Source organism: Chenopodium quinoa, unplaced genomic scaffold, assembly GCF_001683475.1.
Source record: "Chenopodium quinoa cultivar QQ74 unplaced genomic scaffold, ASM168347v1, whole genome shotgun sequence".
NCBI classification, from domain to species: domain Eukaryota; kingdom Viridiplantae; phylum Streptophyta; class Magnoliopsida; order Caryophyllales; family Amaranthaceae; genus Chenopodium; species Chenopodium quinoa.
In genome coordinates, this window is record NW_018743021.1 from 946,834 (window position 1) to 968,089 (window position 21,256).

At 32.5% G+C, this 21,256-nt stretch overlaps 4 protein-coding genes across 4 annotated transcripts; 1 reads left to right on the plus strand and 3 right to left on the minus strand.

The window, feature by feature from the left end:
- Positions 1–743: 743 nt before the first annotated feature.
- Positions 744–2,797, plus strand: LOC110730159 (transcription factor MYB41-like). The gene is made up of 3 exons (XM_021909936.1): positions 744–1,280; positions 1,564–2,343; positions 2,662–2,797. Exons 1-3 carry the CDS (start codon positions 1,015–1,017, stop codon positions 2,663–2,665), a joined length of 1,050 nt encoding a protein of 349 aa, XP_021765628.1. The 5' UTR covers positions 744–1,014; the 3' UTR covers positions 2,666–2,797.
- A 9,531-nt stretch (positions 2,798–12,328) lies between these two features.
- LOC110730160 (inositol-tetrakisphosphate 1-kinase 1-like) lies at positions 12,329–14,012 on the minus strand. The gene has a single exon (XM_021909937.1). It carries the CDS (start codon positions 13,830–13,832, stop codon positions 12,825–12,827), a length of 1,008 nt encoding a protein of 335 aa, XP_021765629.1. The 5' UTR covers positions 13,833–14,012; the 3' UTR covers positions 12,329–12,824.
- Positions 14,013–17,157: 3,145 nt separating this feature from the next.
- Positions 17,158–17,589, minus strand: LOC110730023. Its single transcript, XM_021909803.1, has one exon. The coding sequence runs from the start codon at positions 17,587–17,589 to the stop codon at positions 17,158–17,160; it is 432 nt and encodes a 143-aa protein (XP_021765495.1).
- Positions 17,590–19,585: 1,996 nt separating this feature from the next.
- On the minus strand, positions 19,586–20,359 carry LOC110729989. The gene has a single exon (XM_021909775.1). The coding sequence runs from the start codon at positions 20,223–20,225 to the stop codon at positions 19,728–19,730; it is 498 nt and encodes a 165-aa protein (XP_021765467.1). The 5' UTR covers positions 20,226–20,359; the 3' UTR covers positions 19,586–19,727.
- Positions 20,360–21,256: the final 897 nt, after the last annotated feature.

Genomic DNA, 21,256 nt, shown 5'->3' on the forward strand with positions numbered 1-21,256 from the left:
GTCTCTCTCATAGGTTGATCTACTTGATTGATCGTACAAACATGGAATAATGTTATGAGAAACAAAACCTTTAGTTAATAAACATGAAATTTAAGTACGTATTTAATTTAAACATCCAACCAATTAAATTAAAATTTAAAGCTATAGATGTTAACTAGGTGGGTGTTGAGTTGAAATATAAGAGGGTAAATTAATTGATTAGTTCAAAGCTATAATACAAGTTGTACTCATGTTGTCCATATAAATCATGATTTGAAAATGGAACACATTGATGTTCAATGGAATAATTAAATTTTAGGTAAAGGCTTTTTAAATAGAGTTAGAACAATTACAAGATATCTAAATAAGGAGATAAGAATAAAAATAAACTAATAAGTAAAAAAAAAAATTAATGAAAAGTAAAAGCATAATCCAATTGTTACTTTTCACTAGAAAAAAGAATGAAGAAAAAGGAAATCATGCAATTCAAGACATGAAACAAAAATAGGAAAAAATAATATGAAAAGCATAACATATATATAATCAAGGATGATAATTAAATAAATCTACCATAGGTTAATGAGGTGTCAAATTAAGATTAATTATCATAGAAAGTTACAATCACCCTTTCAAATATGATGACAGTTGCAATACCTAATCCTTGATTATGCTGTCTTATTATTGGCTTCAAATCCTTGAAACTATACCCTCTCCCAAGAGCAACCTTGCCTTCTTTTAGGAAGCCCTCTTCTAATCCATGCATTTTTATTATATTATATAGTTTTCATTATTATAATATACAATCTAAACCTAATTTGAAAATGACATTTTTGATCTTTTGACACCCTCAAAACCTTCTAGCCTATATATATTGCACCCAAAGTCCCACCAAGAATATCAACCAATTCCATTAATCTTTACACTCTCCTACTCCCCAATTTCTCTCCTCAACTTAATTCTCCTCTTTCAATTCATCTTTAATTTCTACCAGTATTACAAGAACGAAAACACCGAAAAGTTGTAAACAAATCGAAGATGGGTAGGGCTCCATGTTGTGATGATATTAGTGAGTTGAAGAAGGGTCCTTGGACACCGGAAGAAGATGAATTGCTCGTCTCTTACATCCAAAAACACGGTCTTGGAAGTTGGCGTGCCCTTCCTAAGGCCGCCGGGTTGAATAGGTGTGGTAAGAGTTGTAGATTGAGATGGACTAATTACTTGAGGCCGGACATTAAGCGTGGCTGCTTCACTGAAGAGGAAGAGGACATGATTATCAAGCTTCATTCTGTTCTTGGCAACAAGTAAGTATTTCTTTTTATTTTAGTTAGTAGAAATAATTATCAAAGTCAACAACCTAAACCACCAACATATTCTCTATGTAGGTCTTTTTTTTAAAAAAAAAAAAAAACACGAAAAGTACGTTTCAAACACATCTACTTCTAAAAACAGGATTCTTTCTAATTAATAACTAGACCGGTTAATTTGGGGATGATAGAATTTTTTCTGTACGTTTTCTTCATGTGATTAATTAGTAATAATTAACCAACTTTTCATTTTTACTTGTTGTGTGTCAAAATTTGATAGGTGGTCAAGGATAGCAGCTCATCTACCAGGAAGAACTGATAATGAGATTAAGAACTATTGGAACACCCACCTAAGGAAAAAACTCCTACAAATGGGTATTGATCCAGTTACTCACAAACCAAGAAATGACCTTAATCTCCTTGCTAATCTCTCCCAACTTCTTTCAACCACACAAAATTTAGGCCCAATGATGAATCCTTGGGACATCAACAATGCTCTTAGGATTCAACCAAACGCCGCGGCTGAGGTAGCCAAGCTCCAAGTCCTTCAAAACATCTTCCAAATCCTAAACACAAACAATCCATCATTGTCGTCATCATCATCATTATCCCTCCCAAATATGGACCAAACCATGGCATTAAACCTAGGATCATCATATTCTAATGGTATGGTTAACATTAACAATATTAGTAACCCTATGTGTTCAACCTCTCAAGGTTTTTGTCATGCTCCAAATTTCGCGGTCGGTCCAAGCCACCAACAACCAATAGTTGATCACAAATATGATACTAATACACCAGAGTTATATAACTCAAGCTTGGATACAAATAATTGTAACAAGAGTTTAAGTAGTACTACTACTTATGAAACCCTAGATGAAAATAAATTACCATCATTGGTTAATATTTCACCTGAGGTTTCAACTGTTAACCAAATTGAGAGCAACACAAATTCTACCAATGGATTCTCTGCTTTGGGTCCCACTACTGATGGTTTCTTCGAAGGTTGGGATAAGCTTTTGGATGATGGCAACAGTGATTTCTGGAAACAATTCATAAAGTAAGTATTAGTTGTTGTTCTCTTGTTAAATTAATACCATAATTATTAATGTCAATTTGTGTACATATATGTATAATATATATAATCTCCTTTTCCATATATAATGTTTTGTCTAATATATTGTCGAAGATCCCTACAATTTACTAATTCATATACATAATTACTTTCATTTTTTCGTAATAAAACTTTGACAATAGAACTCTTTAAGCGTATTTTACTAAAAAGTTGTGTACATATAATTATACGGAGTAATTCGTATGTTGTTACACTATTATAAATGTAATAAATACTAACGTTGTTTATTTACTTGTCATGCAGCTAACGGTGTGGCTCGTAATTCGTCATGCATGGACGTGTCTTCTTCTATGAAATTCAAGGGAAATTAATTTGTTGAGTTAATTAAACACTTTATAAGTTGATTTGTTTCAAATTCCATTTTTTTTAGGGGGGGGGGGGGGGGGGGGTTTGTTATGTTAAGGGGTGATTGAACATATAGTTAAAAGGCCTATATACATACTTGTATAAAGCCCTAAAGGATCAAATTTTTCATTGTTTTGTAGAGATTATCATGTAATGAGTTTATTATTGTACACATAGAACTGTAGAAATATACAGAATATTGTTGTATTAAATTATTCACTCGATCTTCTATATATGTTGCATAGAAAATAAGTAGTGATGATTTATTTACTTTGTTATTTTCTGTACTATATATTGCTCAATTTGTTAATTAATGTCATTGAGCAAGTTACAACTTTTTTTTGTCATGTAAAATATTACATACAATTCACTATTATGCACTTATTTTAAAAATATCGAACTAGTTAATTACTGAATCGATGCAATAGTAGCTAATACGCACAATTGTTTTATAACCTTAAACGACAATCAATATGCAATAGAGAAATTCGGGAAATTAAGTATTAAACTATATATTGTTTTCTGTTCTTGCTTCCTTTTACTTGTTCTCTACTTAATTTGCACTTTGTCAGTCTCAAAAAGAGAATAAGTGTTTACTAGTATACTATGTTTTCAAATGAACATAAGGTCTCTAATGCTCACTAACTTTACATAAGAAACATCACTTTGTCTAGAGAAAACCTCTAACTACTTTCATGGAGTTGATAAGATTAGCTGAATTTGAGCTTATATTATAGCAATAAGCCTTGGACTTACGCACTGTTCTAGAATAATTACCAGTTTTTTAACTCAAATTGAAAGAAGCAAATTTTATAAAGATTTAGATCATCTCTTTCTCACTTGTTATAATTTTTCCAAGAAGGTTGACTTAATTATCTTAGTAATTACTAATTAAAGCTGACTTGTGAAGTTTTATTTTTTTTTTTAACAAAAAAATAAATTAAGACGTGGTAAATATTAATGTTGAGTAGAAATTTCAACCTTTCACAGGTCTCTTTTTTTTTTGTCCACATCTTATGTTAAATCAATAAATCAACTCAATATGTTAAATCAACCCAAAATAATAACAAAAAAATGAAGATTCCCAAAAATTTTAGCTTTGCTAAACATTTGTTCCAACAAGGCAACACTCTTCTCTTCTAGATTTGTTACCATAGTGAGTCGATAAACGTGGCCAAGCTACACCAATAATGTACTTGTAGGGTTTTTTTTTTTTTTTTTTTTCTTTTTTCTTAAAGAGGGACAAAACTCAACAAACAAAACACAAATCAATAACTAAACGTGGCTAAAAATACCCCAATTATGACTTCATTCATAATATTTCTAAGACCTAGATCAAGCAAAGAGTGTTATATAAACGTAGGTGCACTTTGCATGCACAATACTTTGAGTACACCTAGCTTGTACCTGGGCGATATATATAAAAATTTATTGTTCCTATTTAGACTAATGTAGTGATCGAGCTAATATAAGTTTGGTTGTCTTACAAGTTACCTGATAACATATATACACACGCTCTATTTTCTTGAAAATGTTACATACACTCAGACGTATCTAGGGTTAGTTGATCCAAAGGTCTATTTTTGCTCATTTCAAATGAACTAAAACTTCCTGCTTCCTACTTTTGTGTACTTTCCGGTGGTGTATAATAGACTATAGAGATTCTCCTATATATCTCCTTCATGATCAAAATCACTTTGGAATTTAAAGAGTTTGAATGTATAATCCCAAACAATATAACCTGGCCTCCATCCTCCTGGCAGTGTCGACAACCCTGAAAGCCGGTTTTGTATGGTTAAAACCTATCAATAATGTTCACCGGTATTACCTCTCTTAGCTTCAGTGAAACCGTAAATTTAAGCTTGTTTATAGGGGAACGAGCTATCAAAATTACAAATGATTGAGCATACTAATTCTTGTATATACAAACCAATCGAGTTCAAATGAAGCTCGAAATCAAGTTTGATTTAAAGTTTAACAAAACAAAGGGAAATGCATATTTTTGTGAGAACAACTCAACTAACAAGTTAAATTAAGCTGATATGGTTGAAGTGTAACATTCAATGGTTCATTTCTTCATTTTTCTATTGATGATGGAAAAAGGAACATAATAAAATAATTAATCAAACATACAGTTGATTTTCAATACATTAGATAGTGTTTTTGAGGGGTAAATTATTCGTAGGGTAATATAGTTCGTTATCATTGTACATTAGTCATTAGAGAATAACTTTATTAGTGTCATTCATTTTAAATTGTGATGACTTTTATACATTTCTAGGATAACTTTATATCCACTTCACTACCATCATCCAAAATCACCTATCTTATGTAGGAGTTTGAAGCCTACTTTTAATAAATGTATACGAAGTGTTGACCTGTGGAGCGGGTTTAATATGTGAGAGGTATCGGTCCAATAAGGTTCTTCGTTTTACTTTTTGTAAAAAAAAAAAAAACTAATGTATACAAAGTAGAAAGTCACACCGATCTTACAATAAACTCGTCAAAGACAAAATTTGCTCACGAAAGAAGGAAATAGTAGAGCATTTGATGATGTTTAGTAGTAGTATATAATTCGAGGTGGATGAATTTTCTACAGTTATTTGTCACCTAAGGTCTTGTCGTTGGTTGCGTCGTTACAAATTAGGTAAGATGATATCCTTATAATACAAGCAATTGAAATTGACCTCGACCAAAAAATGTATTTTTAATGTATGAGAAAGATTATTTAGTGGCGACTCATGTAGTTGAAAAACATTAAGTACAAACATGAGATAAGGATAGTCGGAGAATTAACGACCTATAATCCCAACATATTCCACGAAATATTACACTTAATTATTGTGTAAATTAAATGTTTCGTTACTAACTAATCATAATAATCTATAATCCATCTTTGTCAAGCAAGTTGAAAAGCACATCCTTCGGCTTAAGCAATATCATTATAAGTCAAAAATTCATCCTATTAAGTTAATTAATTAAGAATTTTTTCCTTCTAGATAACTAATTAGCCTAGTTAAGCTGTTTTACTTAAACTGTTAGAAAAATAGTCCTATAAGAAATTGACACAGAAAACGATTGATGGAAGCTTAACATTAAATTGGTAAATAGAACAATTTTTTTATTATAAGAATAGACAAATAAAGCATTCCTCAATCACAATATTTTGTCAAAAAAAATCAATACATATTTTTCCCAAGTTTAATTATCAAAGACGTCTGAAATGAGATCAGAAATTGCAGGAAAAGCAAAGCACCAATGGTACTAATGGTAGTCTAGTGTCACAAGTCATTCTCTAAAGAATACTCCGTACAAAAATTGCTTGGATTAGGAAGTAATTAAAGAGGATTATTAGTAACAGGACCATTTGATAATCAAGCTCATTAATAAGAACTATGGATTCCGAACATTAACTTAAAAGTTCAATTCACATCAACCCAACTGTACTATAATTAAACAAGTACTCGTATGATACAAATAAAAGTCGTTTGGTATGATACAAGATTACAAGTACTGTAATTTTATTTTAAAGAAGGGGAATATGTAATGAATATTAGTATCGTATGATACAAATAAGAGTCTTTTTGGTATGAAGATCGATCAGAAAGACATAACCCTTTGAAAACTTATAAATGCCAAGAATGGGGGAAAATAAGTAAATAATTAAATGGCTCACTTAAGGCTAGGATTAAATTAATAACGTGTAAATGAAGATTAAGATCAAAGATGACAAAGTAATAATGTTTGTTAGAGAACTTGTAAAGAAAGCTAAGACTTAATTGAAACACGCAATAACGGTAACTAATCCGCTTATGCTTCAAGTTTCACCCGTTATTTACAAGTAGCTTGATAGTTTTTTCTTTTCCTTTTTTATCCTCCTTACCTATGATAATGCCATTTGGCTAAGGCCCTCCCGAATGTGTGCATTTTTTCATCCTTGCCAATTCAACTTGTTATATTACGTAGTATAATGTAATGATAGATGATGTAAAATCATGTCCCAAAAAAAAAATTACAAATATAAGCGACTTATACACCACCTACTCTAACAAAGTAACAAGTATCACACCTCCCATTAAGATTTAACACTCAGATTTCACATTGGTCATGTTTGGTAATTGGCTTTTTAATGACTTTTTGGTTAGCTTTTGGCTTTTTTAGGTGGTCAAACAGCCAAAAAATGTGTTTGGTAATTGGCTATTTAGTCAGCGAAAAAAGCTAGCTTTTAAGCCAAAATGAAAAAGCTGCTTTGAATAGCTTTTTTGTTGGCTTTTGGCTTGTTGTCCCACAAATTATCTAATAAACAGCCAACAATCAACAATTAATTTACCAAACACTTTTATAAACAGCCAATTTCAAAAGTCATTATAAACAGCCAAACATTTCAACTGATCAAACAAGCCAAGTGAACCAGCCAACAGCCAACAGCTAACAGCCATTTGCCAAACAAGGCCAATATCAGAATCATTTTGACTTTCTGCACCAAAAAAAAACATTGTGTACTATAAAAACATGAATGATAACGTACATGTACTTTTATCGGTTTCTTTGAGATGTCCAAAATCCGTAATACAACTAGACTACGAATATCCCTCTACTTCACGTAGGTGAAATTTATGATACTCCGTACTTAATTAAGATATGTATGCCAAGTACAACCATGAAGTAAGAGTATCCATTTCAAAACTAAAATATCGAGGATCCAATACAATACAAGTACTTGAAATAAAACGTAGGGTATGAAAGATCATAATCTGAGAAAACAGAGGGGTTACATACAAAATTCCAACTTCTTCAAACAAGGAGAGTGTGCCAAAATTTATTTAGTCCAACATATACATATATTACAGGCTCATAGAGTCATAGCCCACCAAAGGGGGCACATTCTCAGATTCTCTTTCCTCCTTTTCTCCCAACTATATTCAAGGGCCAAAAAAATTACGTAGTAAATGACACTTAAAACCTGATTAATTAAGAAATAAAATTCGATTGAGACGATTTTCCTTTGAACAGAGATAGCCCTTACTTCTAGGGAATAACTCAGCAAAACAGCTCATGTCATATGCTAAGAAAACGAAGATAACAACTTCACATACCTCAGATTCTGAGAATATCAACAAAGCTGAAGCCATCCTAACACGGTCTCAGGTAAATCTATCGGAATTATCAAGACTCTCAGTAACCACTGGCCCGGCAGCACAGCAAAATTTTCAAAGAGCACAATTCAGCAGCTCTTCATCACATCCTCAACTTTCATTCCTTCAACACACTATAAAGTACGCAATTTTGTACTTGAATCATCAAATGCACAAGCTTAATTCTACTACAAAAAGACAAGAATCACTGAGAGAAGAGACTTCCAAGTTTCAAACTTTCAATTGATAGGACTTCACCACTTTTACACACTGCAAAGGGGACAACCCATCATATGCTGACACCCCGGGGGAGTTCCTTCAGAAGGCTCACCAGAGTGCTGAGAGAGTGAGGGCTAACTAAACACACCTAAACACCAGAAACGAAATAGATGCATAGCAACCTCTAGCAATTCGAGTCACATAATATAGAAGGAACTAGCTAGGTGTAGATGGCTGGACAAACAAATACTAGTAAAGGAAAACTGCAACTAACATAATTTCCGTGATTGGAAGAACCTTCAAAGGCTTGAATACATATATCACCACTAAAAGCATAATTACACAGATAGCCTCCAACAGCATGATTCTTACCCACTGAGAACCGCTAAAACAATTAAGTAGCTGCCCACCAAAGAGACAAATGGAAGCAACTTAAACCAAAAAATTATCACTCTTCTTAGAATCTCAGCATGTAATTCCTACAACACTAAACCAAATAAGTGTAACTGACTAGCTGCCTAGTGCCTACCATATCCGTTTATAGATATTCTATTAGAATAAATAGAATGTATCAATATCCATATCTACAAACTCAGGCAAATGGATTGAGAAACCAACTTCTGAACCTACAGAATTACTCAGAAGGCACTAACTGACATACCACACATCTATCAACACCATGAAAACATATCCTTCAGCGTATATTTGACTAGCAAATATCATAAAATCCACGATCAAGCATGTCGTATCCATATGCTACAAAATCATCCCCTAAATATAATTTGTGCTGGGGTTGTCACAAATATCACTCTAGCAGCACAAAAGTCTCAATAAAGCATCAAGAATCAATTAATCTCACTTTGTCTTATACTCAGTTGTTTAAATTATGCCTAGCTCTGGCTAGAGTCATGATTTAACTTATGCACAGAATAATAGCAAGACATGAAGGGCTCTATGACACCAAAAGAAACAACCGGGAATTCAGCTATAGCAAACTTAACAGCAAGAAAGTAATTCGTCCAGAAGTCTCACTTCAAGTTGCAATGCAATCTACTAAACTAGCTTATTTCCACTAAAAAAAAAAATCACCACCTTAATTGGGAAAAGGCCACAGTATATGTTAGATGCAACTCAACGACATACCCTATCAGCAAACTTTGTCACCCACTCACCCCTAGTTAAACTACCCCAGTTCAGCACCTGATTTGGTTTCTAACTTGCTATCAATCTGTCAAGTGATCCCATATCACAAAGAAGACCTAATAAGATCAAAACAAAACAAACCTGATGAAATAAATGTGTCTCGTTTGCTTTCCATGCACTTCCTATGCTGGCTTCAGCAAAAGCATTCTCCACATCCAACAAATTATGTACATTAACTTCCACTGGAAACAAAGGGGTCATTATTTACAAAGGAGAAAAAGAAAATAGAAACCATTCTTCATACAATCAGAAAACATTGAAGTTTACACAGTTCAGCCAAATGATTAACAACAAATCAACACTAATAGCGAAAAACAAATAAAAATTATAACCCATCCTGAATACAAAAAAGTCATAACTTAACTACACATCAGAAAATCATTAACAGCCCTTTTCCCACCCCAAAGCCACCCACCCTCCCACACACACACACACACACAAACACACACACACACAAACACACACACACACACACACACACACACACACACACACACACACACAAAACTGTCCCAAACCATTGCAGAGGCCACCTAAACAGCAGTTGTAAGAAAAAAGACAAAGAAAAGACTTGTCCCAATATATTGCCTCAAACAATCAGAAAGAGAGAATAAACCAACCTATAAAGACATTCAGCCATGCTGGCAAATTATAATCAAAATTGTACCATACTGTCTTCTATTCCAAGAAACACACGAGGCTATTAGCAATCAGAATAACTATATACATATCACCAGAATCCAGAGCTGAGTGGAATTCTAACATAATAGAACCTACCAGAAAAAATAATTTAAGCTTCCTTCACAGATTTCACCTAGTAAAACTATGGTCTCACATGGCAGGCAATCGTAAATGCCCCATTGTTTCATCACATAGTCCATCAGTTAACATGTCACCAAACTTCGTTAGCCACTCTTTAGTACAAATACTCCATGAATTAATAGTGTTTAACTATATCAAACATTTAAACCTCAATAAGAAATCCCAAAAAAACTAAAAAGATACATCTGGAAATGAGGACTAAGATGTCTAGATACTTTATTAATAGTGAATATCATCCTAGCCCAAAACTTGGGCCTACGAAAAATCCAAAGAGGAGACAAAACCAAGACATTCTAAAACAGAATGAATTCCAATAATCCACGGTAAGGATCTTAGACAATAAATAATTCACAATATATGTGTATGATCATATTTAAAAAGAGAGAGAGAGAGAGAGAAAGAGAGAGATCGTATTAAAAGTTGAAAAAGGAATGCATACAACAAAGAAAGCAAGCTACTGATCAGAAAGATATCCTCATCACAATCTGTGACACAGCACACATTAAATTGTTATTCGCTGTTCCATATAAATGATAGTGCTTCCATTAAAACTGATTCAAAATGTCACCTCACACGTGCACTGACACATACAAGAAATGTAATCACCCTTAAACCTTATGATTACTACTCCATATCACACTTCTTCACTTCACACTTGCACTGACCAAAAAAAAAAGTTAAAAACAAAAAACTACAACCAAATAACCAACGAAGTATCATTACAACACTGGATAATACATGATACCACAAAGGCACAAATTTTATCATGACATTTGTGAAAAGGTCTGACATTAAACTATCACAGATCAGCAAATTAGCACCTGACATTATACAGAATTCCTCATTCCCAAAATTCATCCAACATTTCAAAATGTCCGTTGATGCCAGGTTGGTGCATCTTCTTATCACAGAAACAGCGATGGCAAAATTGAGAATCAAACCAAGCATTCAAGTAGCAGAACATATGAGTCATAAGGGAATGTAAAACTTACCAAGCAATCTCCACATCGTACCAATTGCTCACTATTTAAGGTTCCAAGCAATAAAATGCTTACATGGAAGGAAGTTGGAACAATTAGATGCAATAGAGCTAGGGTTCTTTATTTTTGGCCATATGAAATAAACCTCTGAAAAGTTTAATTCATGCAGTGCATTGAAATTCATCCAGAAAAACCAGGTAAAACAACTAATTTATTTAACCGATATAATAATCACTGATTCATCAGTATCATCACATCCACAATTTAAGCCAAATTTTCACCAAAACAAGATATGAATTATGAGCTCCCCTGCCTTTCAACTTTAAGAATAACACACAGAGTTTAAACATATACAGAGTACACTTGGTTGAAACCAAAGTTTGATACAAAAACACAGAAAAAAAAAAAGTCATAACTCATTTGAAAATGCTAACAAATGCATTTGTGAAACAACGCATAATTCATTATTGAAACAAGATACTACAGAGGTAACATTATGATAAGCATTACAGCATTTTAACACCAAAGAATGCAAGATTTAATAATAAAAAATAGTCCTTTTCAGCACACACTACCTTCAGAAAGAGAAGGCATGCTCCAAAAGTTTTAAGTTTGTTTCAAATCAAGTATCCACACAAACTGCTAAGTTGCAGAGCACTATCTAAGACCTGGTAGATAAACAATTCAACATAGCAATTCATTTTATTATCCGAAGAAAAACAATACGGATAACTTTTGACTGAAAAATCTAGTTAGTAACCACACATAGAACAATGTCCACCAATGGAAAACATATAAGGGCTCCAAACCGGCACAGGGAAACTAGGTCAATAGTTCACTCTAAATGTAATAGCCAAGGAGCCGGTTAACTGTATAAAATGGATGATACCCAAAGTCCCAAACCCTCTAATGGATTCAAACTGGATTCAATAGACCAAAATCAATCACTTTTCATATAGCAGTGATAGCAATTCTAATCGGTTCCTGCAAACACGTCATAAGCTGCTTAGTGCAAGCTAAAGAAGAACTGAGGGGCTCAAACTCTCAATACGTACAAGATTCTGAATAAATAACATGTTGAAACCTAATACAGAGTATGTGCTTCAGACAACCACCCAAATGCTAGTTCCATCCATGTATCCGGAACCATGATTCATTTGCTAACTAATACCATTGCAAAATAAGTAGGAAAAAAGGCGCAAATAATTGAATAAACCAAATGGACAAATTCATTGATCTAAGGTGCCCAAAATAGACACATGTTTTAACATTTCCTTAGGAAAGAAGATTACAAAACTTGTCAAGAAAAAACAAACTAAACACTTCCTAAAAACATCAAAGCAGCCTCCCTTTTTCGTCTACAACCCATTTCAAGAGTATTTCAGATAAAACCTCAAATTCCGAAGCCAAGATGGAATATACATCATTTGATATCTAACACCCAACTAATAATGTCTCCACAAACAAAAGAAACACTAGTCAGGTAGAAAAAGAAAAAAAGAACATCATCAGCAATAACAACAAAAAAAAAATTCATTGAAAAAAAAAATTAAAGAAAAAGCCTAATTGTTCACCAGTCTATACTATCACCCTATCCAATGAAATTGTTAAAAACCTCCAATTTCTTGTTCTTTTTTGGGGCAGGGGAAAGAAGAAGAAGAAACTGTCACCTACTGTAACAAATTTATCCTGCATTTCATCATCAGCAACCAATGTTATCCACCAATTCACTCTTCTCTTCACTTTCCTCATTCTCCGTCACTTCTCTTCTCGCCACAACATTCCAGAAGAAATCCGTCATCACACTCTCATACGCCGGCATCTTCGCATACCCTGGGAAATAGTTAATGTCGATCACGAGGTACCGATTTCCGAGTCTTGTATCCCTAATCACATCGAAATTAAAGAGATTCAGCTTCATGACCTCCCTCAATCCTCTCGCAATGTCAGTGATGAACTCCTGAGGCGGCATTTCGCAATCATCCAAGTGCATCATCTTGTAGTACTTCTCATCCGTCATCTCATTGCTTGCCAAATTCGAGACCTGCGAAAACGATACCAAACCACCTAAACTCTCCAATTTCTCCTCTGAAACGTCTGGCAACGACTTCCTCTTCACACATTTCACGTATTCACCTACCACATACACCTTGAATATTACTCCTCCGTGATTGATAAACTCCTGCAAAACAATCGGAGGTTTTAGGTTGCTCAATCCTCCATGATTGTAAACTAACGACATTTTATGCGATTTCGCGCTTCCATCTGCAACCAAGGGTTTCGCAATCACCGGAAACTTCAATCCTTCCCAAGACCGATGATCTTGAAGCGTTTCAACGTCATAAATCACGATTTGTTTCGGAATTCCAAACGTATCGCGGTCATTTCGCACGAATTTCAACTCAGAAACAACCTGCAACATCGAAATCCGGTTATGAAGTCGTTCAATTGATTCCGGAGCATCCAAAATCACGACATTAGGGTTTTTCGCCTTGTAATCGACGAGCTGCTTCTTCCAATCGTCACCGTACAACTTATGAAGGATGCAATCGAACGGTCCTTGATCGATCAACGGTACTCCAGTATCGATTTTGATCAAATCAATCAAACGGTCACGAGCGAGGTTGATTAACGATTCTCGTATGAAACTCTGCTGCTTCTTCGGCGCCAAAGCGTAACCGATCGAAAAACGGCGAGGATCTTCCGCCATTAACGACGTAGGTAAGCTAAATTGAATCGATTTCTGGAAAATGTTACAGCTATCATAACAATGCACGGAAAAACCCTAGCAAAATTGCGAAGAAATTAGGGTTTAAGCGTCGAAAAACCAAGAATGTCGAAGAAAAACGAGAGGAAATGGAGGAAAGAGAAAGAAAGAGAGAAGAAATGAAGGAATGAATGTGGGGAGAGGGAAGAGGTATAAATAGCTTAGATTAGGCTAGGGTTAAATTGGGTAAATCAAGTGAGAGTGAATTTGGGTTAGTTTAACTTTGAAGGTTAACCATAGTTAATGATGAGATTTGTTGACACGTGGCGTGATCTGAGGGTTTATGGTGATAGTTTTTGGACGCGTTATCAATTGGACGGTTGTGCCTCGTTTTGTTTTATACGATTAACGGTTGCGATTAATGGAACAAGGTTTTTTTTTTTTTTTTTTTTTTTTTTTTGGGTGCAATTTGTTTTTGTTATTTTGTTGAGGGAAAAGTAATGAATAATGATCATTGTGACAGTGATTTAATGTCAATGAGTATAATGTGTAATATAGTAGTAAAGTACTGTAGTATTGTATTTGTCCAAACTCACTGTATTATATCAGTTATAATTGATACGGATGAGGTTGAGGTGATGGATTAGCGACATCACTCTCAGCTCGTATCCCCGAGGTCTAGGGATCAGTCCTTATGGGATTCGTTTGAAGGATTTTAACATATACAAAGTACATTTTGTAGCGAAATGAAACACTAATAAATAAGTAAAAATAATATGTCAGAGGTTATATAGCTATATAATTTTCTTGAAGGATTTTAACATATACAAAGTACATTTTGTAACAAAATAAAACACTAATAAATAAGTAAATATAATATGTCAGAGGTTATATAGCTATATAATTTTCCTGGCCGAACTTGAGTTACCTAAATATACTAGTGACTAAGTGACTATTGGTCCTATCAAAAATAAAGAATCGAAATCCTTTTGTGATATTAAAAAGTGGAACCAAGGATCTTCCTTGCAACATATACATTTGATATTCATCATGAAAGTAAAAGAATTAAGAGTATATTACATATGTAAATGTAAATAGTACGTGGTAATTGGTATGCATTATATTTTGGATAATTAGGTGGATAATAATGCTTTATCCAAAGGAATAATTCTGTTGATTCCACGGCAAGTGGTAGGAATAATAGTTGAAAGTTTCATGGATTCCGGTACCAATCCTTTTCATCCTATAAACAACTAGTTCATTTATCATCCAACGTTGATTTGTTTGCATTGGACATGGAAATCTTTTGCGATTGTGGAATTCGTCACTTTACTCTTTAATATCAATTAAATGCATGTCGACTGTAGACACTAGATCTTATATTTGGATCTTGCATTTGCTATCATATGATACATACTTTACATCTTTGATAAAAGTTTCTTTTTTTGTTAGTGGAAAACTTAGTGGTATCCTATTGGTATGTGGTGAGGAAGCACTTTTATTGGACAAGTTGGATACAGTTACTAAATTGTAAGGGGGACTTAAGCGATATGGTTCGATTCTCACTAAGCGCGTATTTTTAGATTTGCCCTTACTTCTTTATTATAAGGCTTACAGAATTCATGGTTATTTGAATAGCAACACTGGTAGGCTAATTTATAAAGTACTTACCTAATATATAGGGCAACCTTAATAAGTTCTGGAAACTTCTTCCTTATTTTTGGTGTATAAAGAGCCACACAAAAGTTAATTTTTACATCAACAAATTCTTTGAATTTCTTATAAACATTACCCCGCATCAATATAGTTGTCCTGTATAATTACACCAGAAATTTGAACTACAAAAGCTTAAAATAACCTTGAAATGAAAAATAAAAAAAATAAACAAAGGATATGAATTTGTTTGTAGGTTTTTTTTTTTAATTATTATTATAATTTATTGAAGGAAAAAGGATATGAGTAAAAAAATTGAATACAACATGTATTCATGTAGATCTAAAGATCAATGGCCCAATCCACTGGAATTGGATACGAGACATCAAAGGTAGACATATTTCAAGTCGGGCCAAGCCCATATATATTTGCAACATAGCCTACTTTGCTTTAATTGACAAAGTTTATAAAGGCTAATTAGGTAACAAGAAGTCAAGCTCAAGCACTTGCAAGTTGGGACTAGGACTCTAGTCTAAGACAAGTTAGTAAGTTTTTTACAAATGATTTTGAACCCTGTAATAAGCGAACTAAAAACCTTTTCCAAATTCCAATTACAAAGTAGCTAGCTTGTTTCTTCGCATATACGTAATAGCTACTAATCACCTTCTCAATACTCTTCTAGTCGTTGTCTTATTCTAGTATAAAAATCTATCACTTCCATAATTTTAGAGATATGATTGATTGTTAATGTATTGATATAGATTGACCTCATTGTCACAATATCATGGGCCTCATGGCTGGCTGAGTGTCATCTTAATAATTTATTTATGTTTGTCTAGATTCAACTTCTAAATTATACAAAGAATTTCCTCCATTTCGCATTATATTATTAAAATATTCATATATACATAACTATATGCATGTTATGTACGGAGTAGTTCGTATCATAATTTCATACTCCATATATATATTCATTTGAACAAGCAATAATAAAGAAAGTCTATCTACTTGGGCACATGTAAGTTAAGTACATACACCCATGACTTACAACAAACTTTGACTCACACACACAAAATTATTATAAACAATACAAGTATTTAATTAGAAAAACTTTATCGCAAAATATCCCTAGTTTGACGAACTATCATACTTTAATTGCTATAAATGGATAACAAGCTAAGACCCCCACAATTTAATCTTTCTTATTTTTAAAAAGGTTGAATCGGATGCTACATACATTACAAATGTTGAAAATGTTTGAAATGCATGATAAAATCAGGCGAAATAAATAAGCTAATGTGCCATAAATTAAAATAAACATTATTACAATTAAACAATTCTAGGTCTTTGCCTAAAAAACCTGAGCAAAGACAAGTTACATATTTTCTTCAGATGCACATCAATTAAAAGTGAGTAGCTTTATCAATTGATGTTAATTCAGAGATATAGCTTCTTCGGATAATCTTGTTGTGATTTGTGAACCCCTACTATATATCTTTAATATATTATTAGAAGTACAATTGCATGTCAAATACAAAGTACCAAATTAAATAACCAAGTTTCCCTTATTTTTTAGGGTACATCCTTAAAAAATACCCTTAAAATTACTAAAATACCCTTAATTATTAGTTATAAATCTACCACCCCTTAATCACTAGACTTTTACTAAACATGTTTAATACATATAAGTAAAATGTGCAAAACTAGTAATCTTATTATTAGGACCATAAGGATTACCCACAATAATAGTGTTTTTGTTTGTGTTCTTCTTGTTGAAATCAGTTGGAGTAACTTGCATAACCAAGTAATTACCAGCAAAAAGATCACCAAAATGTGATTGGCTTTCCTTTAATCTCTTCAAAACCTTATTAACCCATGATAATCTAAATCTTGCCACTTTAATCCTTGATTTTACCTTGAAAAATCTTCTAAACCCAGAAAACTTAAACTTCAACTTTCTCTTTCTCAACTTATTACCAAACCACTTGGTAATTTTTGGAAATGATGAAGTTTTAATGACTCGTTTTTTGTTCTCAGCATCTTCTTCTTCAAGAATAACCTCTTTTCTTAGCTTTTGGTATGAAAATCTAGAAATTTTGCATGACATTTTTATTTTTGAGGGTGAAAAAAAGGAAAAAAGGTGCAAGGAAAATGTGTGTTTTGTGGTGAGAAATGAATGAAGAAGGGGTGCATATAATGCTGATGAAAAAGGGTAGTGAGAGTTTTAGGGAAGACTGCAGAAGAAGGAGAGAGACAGCTGGTGGGAGTTGGGCTCATAATAAATGAATCAGTTTTATGAGGTGAGTGGTCGCCTGGCAGTTTATGTAACTGCTGATAAACTCTTTTCCTTTCTAAATAAAAGTTTCATTTATAGCTATTTTACACACATTATAAAATAAGGTCGTGAGTAAAAGTAAATTAAAATAGCAGATAATAATTATTAATTAAAAATAAGATAATAGAGTTTAATCTATTTAAAATGTTAAAATAAGTTGGTAGAGTTTAACCAATTACACTAATAAAGTCAATACAGAGTTAAAATATATATATATAAAATAAAATAAAAAAACTTTTACTCCATCTGTTCCTATTTTTTTGTCCTATTTGATTGTGCACAGTCTTCTAGACCCGTCCTAAAACGTCTATATCTTTATTTCCATGTAGGTAAAAATTATAAAAACATGATATTAATAAAATTTACAATGAGACGAATCTAACAAGACCAGTCATGACTATATTAATTTTCATAGATTAACGGTAAATTATGGTCAAAGTTTGACCCAAAAAATGGGAATGGGGCAAAAATAAAGGGACGAAAGGAGTATATAAATTCTTTTTTTTTTTTTGACAAACAATTTTTTTTATTTTTTTTAGAGTTAAAAGAGCATCAAAGCATTTTTCCCAGCTATTTTCACATGAAATGCATGAAAATGATCGAGGTATCTAATGAAACACTAACATAGCTAGCTAGTAATGTGGACATGTGGTAGAATATAAAGGACTACTTTAGTAGTATAAGAAATAAGACTATACTTATATGTTTAAGTACTTAATATTGTTATTAGGTAGAGCCGTAGAGTAGTAAAGAGTGTGTTTTTAGGTGATAGAGTACTACGATTATTTACGTGTTATAGGGACGTATAAGTGTTTAGCTATAAATTGAACTTGTTAGGTGGGATTGTGTGCCTGGCAGAGTGAGAAAGAGATTGAATGTGTGAGAGACTGAGAGGGCTAACACCTTAATGAGCAAATTGTAAATTACATTTGAGTTTAAAATTTCATGGAATTGTGATTATATATGTTGAACTTAATAATACGAGTACTCCGTAATATATATGGACGTACTATGGAGTAGTACTCCGTAGGATTAATTAACTTGCACTAGTTAATTATATTCGATTCACACATCTTCAAATCCAACTGGTACATAATTCATTTCAATAATTTGACTCTTAATTACGAATAGTTACTTTCAATTATCTACCAGCTCCAAAATTTATTTTTTTAATTAATTGAATTATTATTTAAGGATTACAAATAATTACTTTTGTATGTAATGCGGAGTACTGATGAACAACAAAAGTCTACAAATTTATTATGAATATGGCATACCTACACTCAAGCATGCCTAATAAATAGGTATACCGTACGCTCAAGGGGAAAACCAATTATATTTCTTAAAGTTGGATTTATATTAACAACTTCATTTTATTAATTAAACATGATAATATGAGATTAATTAAAACAATAATGGCACTGCACATAGAACTATACAAGAGTACCTTATATGTATACACTACGTACCGTATATATTAATTATGATGTGAGACAAAAATACTCTTTGAATTCTTAATTAAGGATTTAAGATACCTTAATGTATCAAACAAGAGATAGCTTAACATAATTAAACATCAAAATTAATAGCACGTTCTGTTTTAATTAATTAGTTGCATAAGCTCGAACACATTAGTACGTAGAATATATAAGAAAAACAAATTAAAAACGACATAGATCGATATTGCTGTTATATCTTGCACGCATCTGCCTTTTAAAGTCTTAATTGAATTCTTCAAACTTTTATTTATAACTATGCACCATTGAAATTGTTTATCAATAAGTTATTTGTTACATATATCACAAACTATTATTGGTAAATACATGCATTATATGAAGTCCAGAGTACATAATAAGCTTAAAAATACATCAAATCACATGAACATACATATAATATAATTATACAATTATTCAAGAAGATAGAACATAATTACTAGTATAACTTGAGGGATATCTAGAAAGCTTATTAGTAGTAGTAGTAGTAGTATTGCTATGATTATAAAATTGGTGAGACGAAACGCAATGAGTTTTGTTGTTCTTGACGAAGGAGCCAGGAGTGACTTGCATGAACAAGTAATTACCAGCAAAAAGATCACCAAAATGAGATTGACCTTCCTTTAATCTCTTGTAAACCTTATTAGCCCAAGCTAATCTTGCAACTTTAAGCTTTTTATTTCTTCTGATTCTGAAAAACCTTCTAAAACAACGTCCTAATTTAACCCTGAATTTTCTCCTTAATTTCAGCTTATTTATCCAGCTGCTTCTTGATCTTATTGATGTTGATGATCTTCTAATAATCTCGGAAATTTTATCTTTTTTACTTTTGTTTTGATGATGAAGATCTTCTTCAAAAATGACTTCTTGCTTTAGCTTTTGGTATGAGAATTTTTTGGATACTATTCCTGCCATTTTTTAGAAAGAAACAAAGAGTTTTAATTTGTAAGAATATAAAAAAGGAATTTGTAAGAAGGAAGAATAAAGAGGTAAGTTGTAAATGCTAGTAGAATTTATGGTTGTGGATGATAAGAAGAGAGAGATGGATGGATGAGAAAGTTAGGTTGATAATAAGTATTATTGCTTCAGAAGCTGTTGTGTGCATTAAATGCATGAAAATGAAATCCTTCATGGCTTGGGTGATTAACAATAATGCATGTATTGTGCAAAAAAATTAAGTGTCGACATGACAAGGGTGCAGTATATTTACCTGATTTTCATCAATGAAGTTTTAATTATTTCTGCATTATATTGAATTGACTTATCCAAAGATATTTAATTTAACTCATATACACTAAATTGAATTAATTTGAACTAACTAGCATACAAAATATTAAAGTTTTAAATAAAAAATGAAGATCCATAATTATTTAGCATAACTTGACTATTTCGAACCTAATTTTTCTGTACTTAATTTACCTTGATGGCTCAATTTAAAAAGAACACTCTTGGTTATTAAGTCGTGTTTTCTTCACCTGATGAAACATGGCTTAGGCCTATTAATCTATTATACGTGGTAAATCATTTGTTGTAAATGAAGGATGTATCTTCTTAAGTTACTCTTTGATAAATGGTAATGGCTTGAGTTGATGGGCAAGCTCCTGGTAATCTGGTATAGATTAAGCTTGGGAAGTCAACAGGCCCAATGGGCTTACATACTAAAACTTCAAGTAATAATCCGTTTGAGCAGACTTAGCACATGAATGCATGATTATTACTTTGAAGTTTTAGACTTTTAGTATGTAAGCCCATTGGGCCTTAACACATCTCTATTACGGACATACGGATCAGAAGATCAGAACTCATTTTTATCTTTTTAGTTTCCTTCAGAGTTGAGACATACGTCCCTAGAGAGTTACTTATCATTAATTAAGTAGTTGAGACAAACAAAATTTTAATGTTTTAAAGATTAGCGGACTTCTTTACTTATCATCAATTAGTTGTAA